Genomic DNA, 10,771 nt, shown 5'->3' on the forward strand with positions numbered 1-10,771 from the left:
GTTGCAAGTCTGTAGACAACACCCATGTGGACAGAGGTTCCATCTTCTCTTTTCAAGGTGATCCATACCGCTTCCTTTCCCTATTGTTACGTCTGTTCTCACCTCACCCTCTGGTGGCCAGAACCGGTGTCTGCTGTGGACCATCACCCGTTCCAGATTTTAGCCCAGTCCAGTCCGGATCTTCCGGGCTGCCAGACTTGCTTGCTTGGATTGAACCTGTACAGCACCCATAGCTGCCTGGTGATTGTTGCAGCTGAGCTCAGGTGCTGCTGGGCTTATTAGCCATTTTGATTCTCCCTGCCTTTGCATCGTCTAAGGCCCTGGAATGTTAGTGCTTGTTGCTCTGCTGCCTAGTTTGAATCCTTGCCTTGATTCTTGTCTGTTCTAGCCAGTTAGTGTGTAGTTAGTTTAGGTTGTTGTTAGTTTGCTAGTCTTGTCTCTGGGCTTTAGTTTTGTGTTTAGTCTTTGTCTGCTTGTGTCTTAGTGGCTGCTCTGCAGCTTTTAGTTCTTTGTCTTGTTAGTCAGTGTTTTTTCCCCTGTTTAGAGGCTGCTTGCAGCTTCCAGTTTCTGTCCCCTGGCTTGTCTATTCCCTGCCTTGTGTTGTATTGTCTTTCTGTGAGTTCTATCCCAGGCTTCTGCCTTGCTGTCCCTGTAGATTCCTTTCCCCTCTGACCCTTAGTCCTTGTTCAGCCTGTGGGTATCCAGCTCCTGCCCTGCCCTACCCTGCCCTGCAAAGTCCTGCCAGTCGCTTGAACCCAGAGGCTTAACTTCTGGGGGACAGCGGCTAAGCGCAGGTGAAAACTAGGGTTCCTGCTTTGCCTGTTCTAGCCTGCTTGCCTCAGCTGCAACTCCAGTCTGGGGTTCCAGTCCTGTTCTGTCCTGTCCCTGGTTTGGGGGTGGTTTTGCCTGCCGCTGCTGCTCCTCGGCAGTGGCCCAAGGGCTCACAAACCCAGTTTCCAGCTTTGAAAACGTGACACCTATGCCCCCTGCATTTCAGTTGATTTGATATTGTTTCTCACATACAGAGCTATTCCTCCACCTTTTCGACCATCTCTATCCTTAAATAGATAGTCTTTATGTGTGTGTCACATTCATGAGAATCTCTGAACCATGTCTATGTGATTGGAACAATATCTAACATTAGGGCTTGCAGATCATGAACTTTGTTGCTTAGACTGCGAGTGTTTATGGTCATTGTCCACAGTGGCATTCCTAGGGTGGCTGACACCCGGGGCGGATCGCCAATGCGCACCCCTCCCCCCGGGTGCAGAGCGACCCCCCCCCCCCCCCCCCGGGTGCATTTTTACCTGCTGGGGGGGTGCCGCGTCCTGTCGGCTTTGCTCATTCCATGCTCCCTCTGCCCCAGAACAGGAAGTAACCTGTTCCGGGGCAGAGGGAGCATGGAACGAGCGGAGCCGACAGGCGCGCGTCACCCCTCCAGCAGCGTGCACCCGGGGCGGACCGCCCCCAACCCCACCCCCTTGGTACGCCACTGATTGTCCATTAATACCTTTCAAGTATTTAAATACTTTAATAATTTTAATGTATTAATCACATTCCCCCATCCCCTGGCTCCATAGGACAATTTTGAAACATTCTTTAGTTAAAGACTTGCAAGGAGTGGTTGAGCAGTGGGAATGGGTTTTTTGGAGGCCTCTCTGTGCTACTTATATCTTACTTGCTATTTGGACCATTCCCAGGCTCGTCCACAGTGCAGAGTTTCAGGAATGTCATTTTCAAACGGTTCTCAGAACATATTTTTCTCAAACTTAAACATTTTTGTGGGTTTTGTGGACACCCCCAGTGTCTAAAATGTGCTTTAGCAGACAGTTCATTTTTTTATGACTTGTGGCAGTGTTGGACAATTAAAGTATTCTGGGAAGATATAAATAACATAACTTCAGTCAGTTTTGGGTCATCCATTACAGGCTACATATGAAAGAGTTCTCTTTAGTTCAGTTTTATCCATGGGGGTGGGGGGGACGACTTCTGGTCAGCAGGCATTTTTGGGGAAATCCTACAGCTTGGGGAAGAAATGTATTCTCTACCATTGGCTCTCGAATTCTCCTCCATCTATCTGATATTGGAGAAATAAGCTTCACAATTTAATGTTGTGGAAATCTTGAGGGGCATATCTTACCCCTGAACAACAGAAACTTTTCTCTTAGTGTGGGGTGTCTATCTGCAGAATATCTCACCCAGGGCACATAGTCAAGTACTTGTTTTCAGACCCTAATTAGGTTAGGTTCTCAGGCAGAGGGGGTGCCAGTGGGGGGGGAGTTCTGTTCTTTTGGTCTGAGTGAGTTTGGGGTCATAAGAACCAAGGCCCTAGACAATGGAGCTATTCCTTAATGTTCTTTGTGTTAGTCTGCTGCTGTTTAGAAGTTGGAGAGGGTTAGGTGCATGAGGGGATTTTTGATGTTGGAGGCTAAATGTTTAATGTTCATTTTCTGTTTGTTTCAAATTTCAATAAAAAAGATTTTCCACACAGCACAAAAAGGGTTCAAAGCACAAAGAGTACCAAGAGCCTTAAATGGGACAAGTCCTTTTATTCCACAGTAGATCAATCTTGAACATCAATGACCTGACACGGGCCGTGTTTCAGCGTACAACACCTGTGTCAAGGGTAACTTCAAAAGTCCAGTATGGATGTGCCCAGCATCTCAGCTAAAGGCAAAAAAGAGAATCCATGTCCCGACTCTGTCTGGGATTACTGATGTAGCATAGCCTCTTAAATGTATGTACAGAATGGCCACCAAGTTGGCATACACTGCTTTATTTATTATTTATTTATTGCATTTGTATCCCACATTTTCCCACCTATTTGCGGGCTCAGTGTGGCTTACAATAAGACTTGAATAATAGAAATACATTTGTTACGACTAGGTTATGGATTACATTGAACAGAGTTGTGCGAGACATTCGAATATCATTGGTAGTATAACAATGGGACAACAACATAGAAACATTAGTTTGTGGTTTGTGCTTGAGCATTTTCTTCAGTGAACGCTTCATTTTGGTTCGCATAATGATTATAACCACCCCGTTGCATATTGTTATAAGCTCGCTTACCTCACTGAGGATGTTATTCAGATCAACATCAGTTTTTGATGGCTGGAGTTCATAAGAGAGTATAAGCTTGAGATTATGGCTTGCACAACCTAGACACAGGGCCGTGCCGATGCGGTAAGCGAGGTAAGCGCCGCAGGGGGGCGCCCACCTCTGGAGGGCGCCGCCGCGGTGCTTACCCTCGCCCCGGCGCCCCAGCCCAATCATGGACTTCCCTGCTGCCCTCACAAGCGTAGCGCTTTTGTGAGGCAGCTCGGGCTCTCCCTCCTTCCTTACTTGGTTCCCGCTCTGGCTCCCCGATCGGCGGCAGCCCCCCCCCTCGCGTGTTTTAACCTTTACTCTCCGATGTGGGAGCGATGTCAATCAATGAAGAACGTAGAACAGACTCGCTTCCAGCTTCTCTCTCTTCACAGTGGCCCGCCTTCAGCGTCAGCGATGATGCACTTCCTGTTCCCGCGAGGGCGGGACACTGTGTGAAGAGAGAAGCTGGAAGCGAGTCTGTTCTACGTTCTTCATTGATTGACATCGCTCCCACGTCGGAGAGTAAAGGTTAAAACACGCGGGGGGGGGGGGGGCTGCCGATCGGGGAGCCAGAGCGGGAACCAAGGAAGGAAGGAGGGAGAGCCAGAGCTGCCTCGCAAAAACGCTGCAGCCTGCCACATGTAGGGGGGAGGGCAGGGGAGAGGAGAATTGTTGGCCATGTATGGATGCAGGGCAGGGAGAGAGAAGAAATCACTGGACAGGAGGGGAGAGGGGAGAGCAGGGGAGAGAATTGCTGACATGGATGGATGGAGGGGAGGGCAGGGAAGAGAGGAGAATTGCTGGGCATAGATCGAGGGGACAGGGGAGAGAGGAAATTATCTGGAGATAGATGGAGGAGAGGGCAGGGGAGAACGGAGAGTTCCTGGACATGGATGGATGGAGGGGAGGGCAAGGGAGAGAGGAGAATTCTGGACATGGATGATGGGAGATGGGAAGATGGGATCCTGAGATGGGAAGGCGGTAGAACAAGAGGACATGAAATGAGATTGAAGGGGGGCAGACTCAAAAAAGATGTCAGGAACCAAGTGTTCTTGTAATAATTTGTTAAAACTTATAAATAAAATAATTAAAAAAAAAAAGATGTCAGGAAGTATTTTTTCACGGAGAGGGTGGTGGACGCTTGGAATGCCCTCCCGTGGGAGGTGGTGGAGATGAAAACGGTAACGGAATTCAAACATGCGTGGGATATGCATAAAGGAATCCTGTGCAGCAGGAATGGATCCTCAGAAGCTTAGCTGAAATTGGGTTGCGGAGCAGGTGGGGGGAAGAGGGGTTGGTGGTTGGGAGGCTAGGATAGGGGAGGGCAGACTTATACGGTCTGTACCAGAGCCGGTGATGGGAGACGGGACTGGTGGTTGGGAGGCGGGAAATACTGCTGGGCAGACTTATACGGTCTGTGCCCTGAAAAAGACAGGTACAAATTCAAGATAAACTCATATCTTGGGCAGACTAGATGGACCATGCAGGTCTTTTTCTGCCATCATCTACTATGTTACTATGGATGGATGAATGGGGACAGGGGAGAGAGGAAATTTTCTGGAGATGGATGGAGGAGAGGGCAGGGGAGAACGGAGAGTTCCTGGACATGGATGGATGGATGGAGGGGAGGGCAAGGGAGAGAGGAGAATTCTGGACATGGATGGATGAATGGGGACAGGGGAGAGAGGAAATTTGCAGGATATGGGTGGATGGATGGAGGAGAGGGAAGGGGAGAATGGAGAGTTGTTGGACATAGATGGATGGAGGGGAGGGACGTCAGGAAGGAGATGCACATGGATGGAGGGGAGGGAAGAGAGGAGAAATGCTGGACATGGATGGAGTGGAGGGCAGGGAAGAGAGGAGAAATGTTGGACAAGGATGGAAGGAAGGAAAGATAAAGGAAGGAGATGCACACGGATGGAGTGGAAGGGAGAGAGGAGAAATGCTGGACATGGATGGAGGGAAGAGAAGACAAAGGTTGTAGATGCATATGGATGGAGGGGAGTGAGGAGAAATGCTTTATATGGATGGAGGGGAAATTGCTGAATTTAAAGGCTGGATTGGAACACTTTGAGGGCAGATGTTGAAACTGGAGAAAGGATAGGGTGGTAGACAGGACGCATAAGGACACAGAAAGATGGTGGACATGATGAGAGAAAAAAATATCAAATGGAAAGAAGACACTGGGACCAAAGCTAATAGAAAAACTAAATGCTCTGACAGCAAAGGTAGAAAACATTTTTTATTCAAAATTTATTAATTGGAATATGTCAGCTTTTGGAAATGTACATCTGTGATATTTTGCATGTAAGTTTCAATGTTTCTAGTATTGCTGCATGCTGAGTCTGACTTCTTGTATTTTGCCTTCATATCTGTTAAGCCATGTGTTTTTCATGTGTGATCAAGATGCAGTATTCTGCTAGCGTGAAGTATTTGCAGCCCTTTTTGTTTTATTTTGGTTTCACTAGGTTGTGTACTGGTGTTTTAGAGCCCGGTGTAATTATAGTGCTGCCTTTCCACACATAAAGGTTGTAGCTCGTTCTGTCCTTGGAATTAGTGCTGTTATGGTTTGGTAAGGCTATGAGTGTGTTTTGCACAAGTTTGTATATAGTGTTTTGCAGTGGAGAGATTGTGTGTTGGCCTTACTAAGTTGGCACCAAAACACCAGAAAGGGTGTACAGCGTAAATCATGACACACTACCTCTTGAAGGATCTACATATGGTCGTTAATAAAAGGAGCTCATTGTGAACACTAGCCACCCTAAAAGGGTGTTTTTTGGCTCTACACGTATCATGATATTATGATCCCTTGTTTCATATTGTTGACGGTCTGCATGTTCCGTATGGTGGTATATTGGTGTATTAGGGTCTTCCCAGTGTAATATTTATGGTACAGTAAGGTTCTGAGTGTGTTTTTGCACAAAGTTGTGCATAGTGTTTTGCAGTTGAGCGATTGTGTTTAGTATATGCTTTGAGCAACCACTTTATTCTTTGACATATGATACATATCTAATATCTAAATTTAATAAAAGGTATTAACTGTGACTTTTATTTTTACTTATTTTTTTTCTGTGTGTTGTCAAACACTTATGGAGGTAAGCTCCGCCCCTGGCCCACCCCTAACCCCGCCCCCTTTAGCCTCCCCAAACAGTTGGGCCACCGACCGCCTATGGCAGGCATGGATGGGAGGGCAGCAGCAGGGCCCAGGGAGAGGACAAATTGCTGGAAGTGGAGGGGAGAGAGGAGGATTGCTAGCTATGGATGCAGCAGGGAAGGGCAGAGAGGGACAAGGATGGACATGGGGGCCCAGGGAGAGGACAATTTGCTGGAAATGGAGGGGAGGGGAGAGAGGAGGATTGCTGGCTATGGATGGAGGAGGGAAGGGCAGAGAGGGACAAGGATGGACATGGGGGCCCAGGGAGAGGACAAATTGCTGGAAATGGAGGGGAGGGGAGAGAGGAGGATTGCTAGCTATGGATGGAGGAGGGAAGGGCAGAGAGGGACAAGAATGGACATGGATGGGAGGGCAGGACCCAGGGAGAGAGAAGAAATTGCTGGAAATGGATATAGAGCAAGAAATGAAGAAGAAAGGAGGAAAGTAAAGAAATAAATTAGCCCTGGAAATGGAGTTAAGAGGACAGATAGCAGTAGACTCAGATACTGGGCCAGCATGATCGGAAAAAGAAAGTCACCAGACAACAAAGGTAGAAAAAAATCATTTTATTTTCATTTTAGCGTTTGGAATATGTCCACTTTGAGAATTTACATCTGCTATCTTATTTTGCAATGTATAGCAATTTGTTTCTAAGAATATTGCTGACAATTCCTGTCAGTGTGGCAAGTGGTGAGCGATCATTTTCACCGGGGGGGGGGGGGCGCCAACTGATAGTCTGCAGGGGGGCGCCAGAGACCCTAGGCACGGCCCTGCCTAGACAGACCTCATCTCGAAATGCTGCTTTCAATTTAGCTGCATTGTCAGTCACATAAATAAGACTAGCTCATTGAAGATTATATCTGCCAAAATGCTCAAACCAAATTGATGAATATTCTCATCAGTGGTCTCCCTTGTTGTCAAAATTTGCTGAACACATGCACCAGTTTTCATCAAGATGAGCTCCTCTTTCGATTTTTTAGCTGAGGTGTTGGTGTCAAGTCTCTCAATTGAGGTGTACATGGGGACATAAAACAAGGGGGAAGCATATCCACAATCAGTATTCAGAAACAATTCCACTTCTGTCCAATGCAGAGCCGGGAATTGGCAACCACAAATTTTACTTTCTAAAACGATTTTGGACAGTTATTGTCAGATGAGTATTAACATTTTTTGCTGCATTGAGGATTCTATTTACTATGTAAGCCGCATTGAACCTGCTATGTGTGGGAAAGCGCAGGGTACAAATGTAATTAATAATAATAATAATGGCTGCATGATTTGCTGGATATTTAAGACTGGTTACTGTTTCACTTCATATGAAGAACTCTGATTGTTATGTCCAACTTGAAGCTGAGGAATTGTGCTGTGAATATTGCTTTCTTTTGGTTTAAATAAGCAGAGTTTTTACTGACCTGTGATTTATTTGAGCACTCCCATGTATGAGCTGTTAGCTTTAAAGGAGTGGCTCCTGTTTGACTGAGGTCTTTTTTTTAGAAAGTTAAGTTTGTGGTTGCCAATTCCCAGCTCTGCATTGGAAGGAAGTGGAATTTTTTCTGAATATTTACAAAATCTAGCCCCCATTCACTTCCAATCCATCCCCTCCCATCCCCATACAGTTTTGATCCACCCCACCCCCCGTCCCCGCAGTAGTAATGATTTTTTTATCCCCATCCCTGTGGATTCCCACAGGTTTCCCATTGTCCCCAACCCCACTCACATCTCTAGTTAGAATCACACAGTCACTGAATTAAATTTTACAGACTCAAACTTGGACTCCTGATCAGGCTGTCATGCTGAAACACAGCCCGTGTTGACTCCTTCTATATTGAACAGCTTTCATTTTAATAAAGGAGTTTTCAAGCATTTTGACTGCACACTTCATTGTGTCACTGCTGTGGTTTTTCTCCACTATTTGGTTTTTCTTGCTTCCTTTGTGGAGACTAGTTCTTCACCTTTTTTTTTTTTTTTTCTGGTGTCACTTCCTGGCGTGCCATGATACTCTCATTCCAAGTGACCTTTCTCCTCCAGGGCAGTACAGAAGCAGCCAGACTGGAGGTAGGATTTCTGTATACCTTTGTCTGCCTCAGCTCCTCCAACTCTGCAAAATTGTGGTAGCAAACCACTGGGTCCCACGGTCGATTCTTTTTTTTTTGGAGTGCCCTGTAGCCACTAGAGATTTGACTTGTTCTCTGAGAACCAGGAGCTCTGGGCACCAAGTACACAAATATAACCTCTCATCAATAAAAGATAATCATGTGATACTTGGTACAAAATACTGAAAAACTGGATAGCCACTATCTCATTGGCTGGATTGTTGTCTGCATCATAGTATTTGTGAGTTGTTTAGTTATTTAAAGTTAGGAAGTGGGGATGCGTAAAACAATATAAAGTCTGTTTAAGTTTATTAGGTATATTTTGTGCTATTATTTTATGTTTGCTTCTGAATGAACGCAAAGAATATAAAATCTGTTGCTAGGGGGTTACTCCCTCACTGAAGAAAATCTCTATTAAGAGCTTTAGTGAAAATATCCTTCCTGTGTTAATTGGCTTAAAAGCCTATTAATTGAATATGAAGGACGGAAGTGGAGCAGGTTGAAAGGTAAACACAAAGCTTTAACTATCCTGTTTACCTTACTTGCTAGGACTGTGACCTACTTAATAAGTACTTACACTACCTACAGACAAGTCTACACTGTTTTAAATGTTTTTTGGACATTTGTAAACTGTGATGATATTGATATAAAGAAAAATTTGCACATTGCACTGCTCTTTCCATAGGGAGGTTTTTTTTGCCTTTGATTGAAGGTGGGAAATGGACGAATAAGTACTTCAAAGTACGCTGCGGCTTTTTCCTCCATTTATGGTTTGCAGTATTTCCTCAGTTATATTTTACTAGTGAGGGTGTTTTTGTCTTTTTCCTTTTAAAATAGGCAAAGGTTTTACCTATCATGCTGTCTTATCTACTTTATAAATAAACATAAAATATGAGTGGAGGAGTGGCCTAGTGGTTAGGGTGGGGGAGTCTGGTCCTGGGGAACTGAGGAACTGAGTTCGATTCCCACTTCAGGCACAGGCAGCTCCTTGTGACTCTGGGCAAGTCACATAACCCTCCATTGCCCCATGTAAGCCGCATTGAGCCTGCCATGAGTGGGAAAGTGCGGGGTACAAATGTAACAACAAAAAAAGTATATCCACAATCTCTCTTTTCCCCAAGTTTTAGGGCACAGTTTTCCGGTAGATAAGTACTCAGATGGTAGGACCCAACTTTTCAAAATCATTTGGAGTGCTAAACCCAACAGAAATTACCTCTGCCTGAACATAGTCAAGGAATCTATTTAATATTGGGGGTACTCAAATACCCACAGAGCTGGCTTCTATTCTCAGATGTGCAGACTACTTACCAGCATTGGCAAGTACTGTCTCAGCATTCCTTTACATTGTCACATTATCAATGGGAAATCACGTTCTTTGTTTTCATAGATGTCAGGGGGTTGATAATGTATATTTATTCTTTTCTTTGTTTTAGACAAAGAGTAAAGACTTTCATCAAAGCATGGAGCATACAAGAAGCCACAGAACTACAGAACTGGCTGGATGGGGATGAATGAATGCAGAACCATTTTTACTTGCTGATGATTTAAAATCGTAACTACTCTGGGCTGCATTTTACTAGTGGGAGGCTCCCAATGTTTGTAACAGTTGTTCTTCTCAAGAGATGGGCTGCTTCTCTGCATGCAGGAAGGATCACTTTAGTGCTTCAGTCCCCACATTGGGTAGTAACTTTTAAAAACATACAAATTTTTATTGAACTTTTTCTTTACATTTCAAAACTGACATTTTTTGTGCATAGCAAAACTCATAATAATGTTTCAAAGTAACACAAATCACTGGATAAAAATGCTTCCTATTAATAAAATAAAATGAGGATAAATTATTGATTGAGTGTGTTAAGAAATACAGCACAGTACATGAAAGTGTGCTTTGTATTTGCATACAATAAAATGTCTGGGCTTCTGCATGACAATTCCAGTCTTTTCACTTTCCAAGAATCAAGCAAGGTTGTAAGTCTTCCCTTTTATTTCAGGGGTGAACTTTGTTAATATTCCATGGGTGTCTTCAGCGCGACCTCTGATTTCCAGAACGTTTTTTTAAAGAGTTGCATTGTACAGGCAGATGAAACAACATATTGGCCTGTACTCTCAACTCTGTGTCTAATTGACCTTCTTCAGCTACAAGATTAACAGGAGCTAGGAACCTTGCCACTCAGGCATCAGGGTTACATTGATCCACAGTAAGGAAGGGTTCTTATTGCTGAGTAAGGGCTAGTCTGCATAGGCGGTCAGTGACTCCGCTATTTGGGGAGGCTAATGTGGGTGGGGCTGGGGCAGGGCCTGAGTCCATAATTGTCTGACAGTGTTAGAAAGAAAGGTCAGCAAAATAGTTGCTGTTAATATATATATATATATATATATATATATATATGGCATCAAATGCCAGATACATGGCAAGAAAATTAAACCTATATAT

General features: G+C 44.7%; 1 protein-coding gene across 1 annotated transcript in view; it reads left to right on the forward strand.

The window, feature by feature from the left end:
• The window catches only part of MSH3 (mutS homolog 3), a 484,945-nt gene extending 474,697 nt beyond the window's left edge, over positions 1–10,248 (forward strand). Inside the window, exon 24 of the mRNA XM_030193332.1 lies at positions 9,771–10,248. Within this exon, the coding sequence (XP_030049192.1) occupies positions 9,771–9,852 (82 nt within the window). The 3' untranslated portion in view covers positions 9,853–10,248. The remainder of the gene's footprint in view (positions 1–9,770) is intronic.
• Positions 10,249–10,771: the final 523 nt, after the last annotated feature.

Source organism: Microcaecilia unicolor, chromosome 2, assembly GCF_901765095.1.
Source record: "Microcaecilia unicolor chromosome 2, aMicUni1.1, whole genome shotgun sequence".
NCBI classification, from domain to species: Eukaryota; Metazoa; Chordata; class Amphibia; order Gymnophiona; family Siphonopidae; genus Microcaecilia; species Microcaecilia unicolor.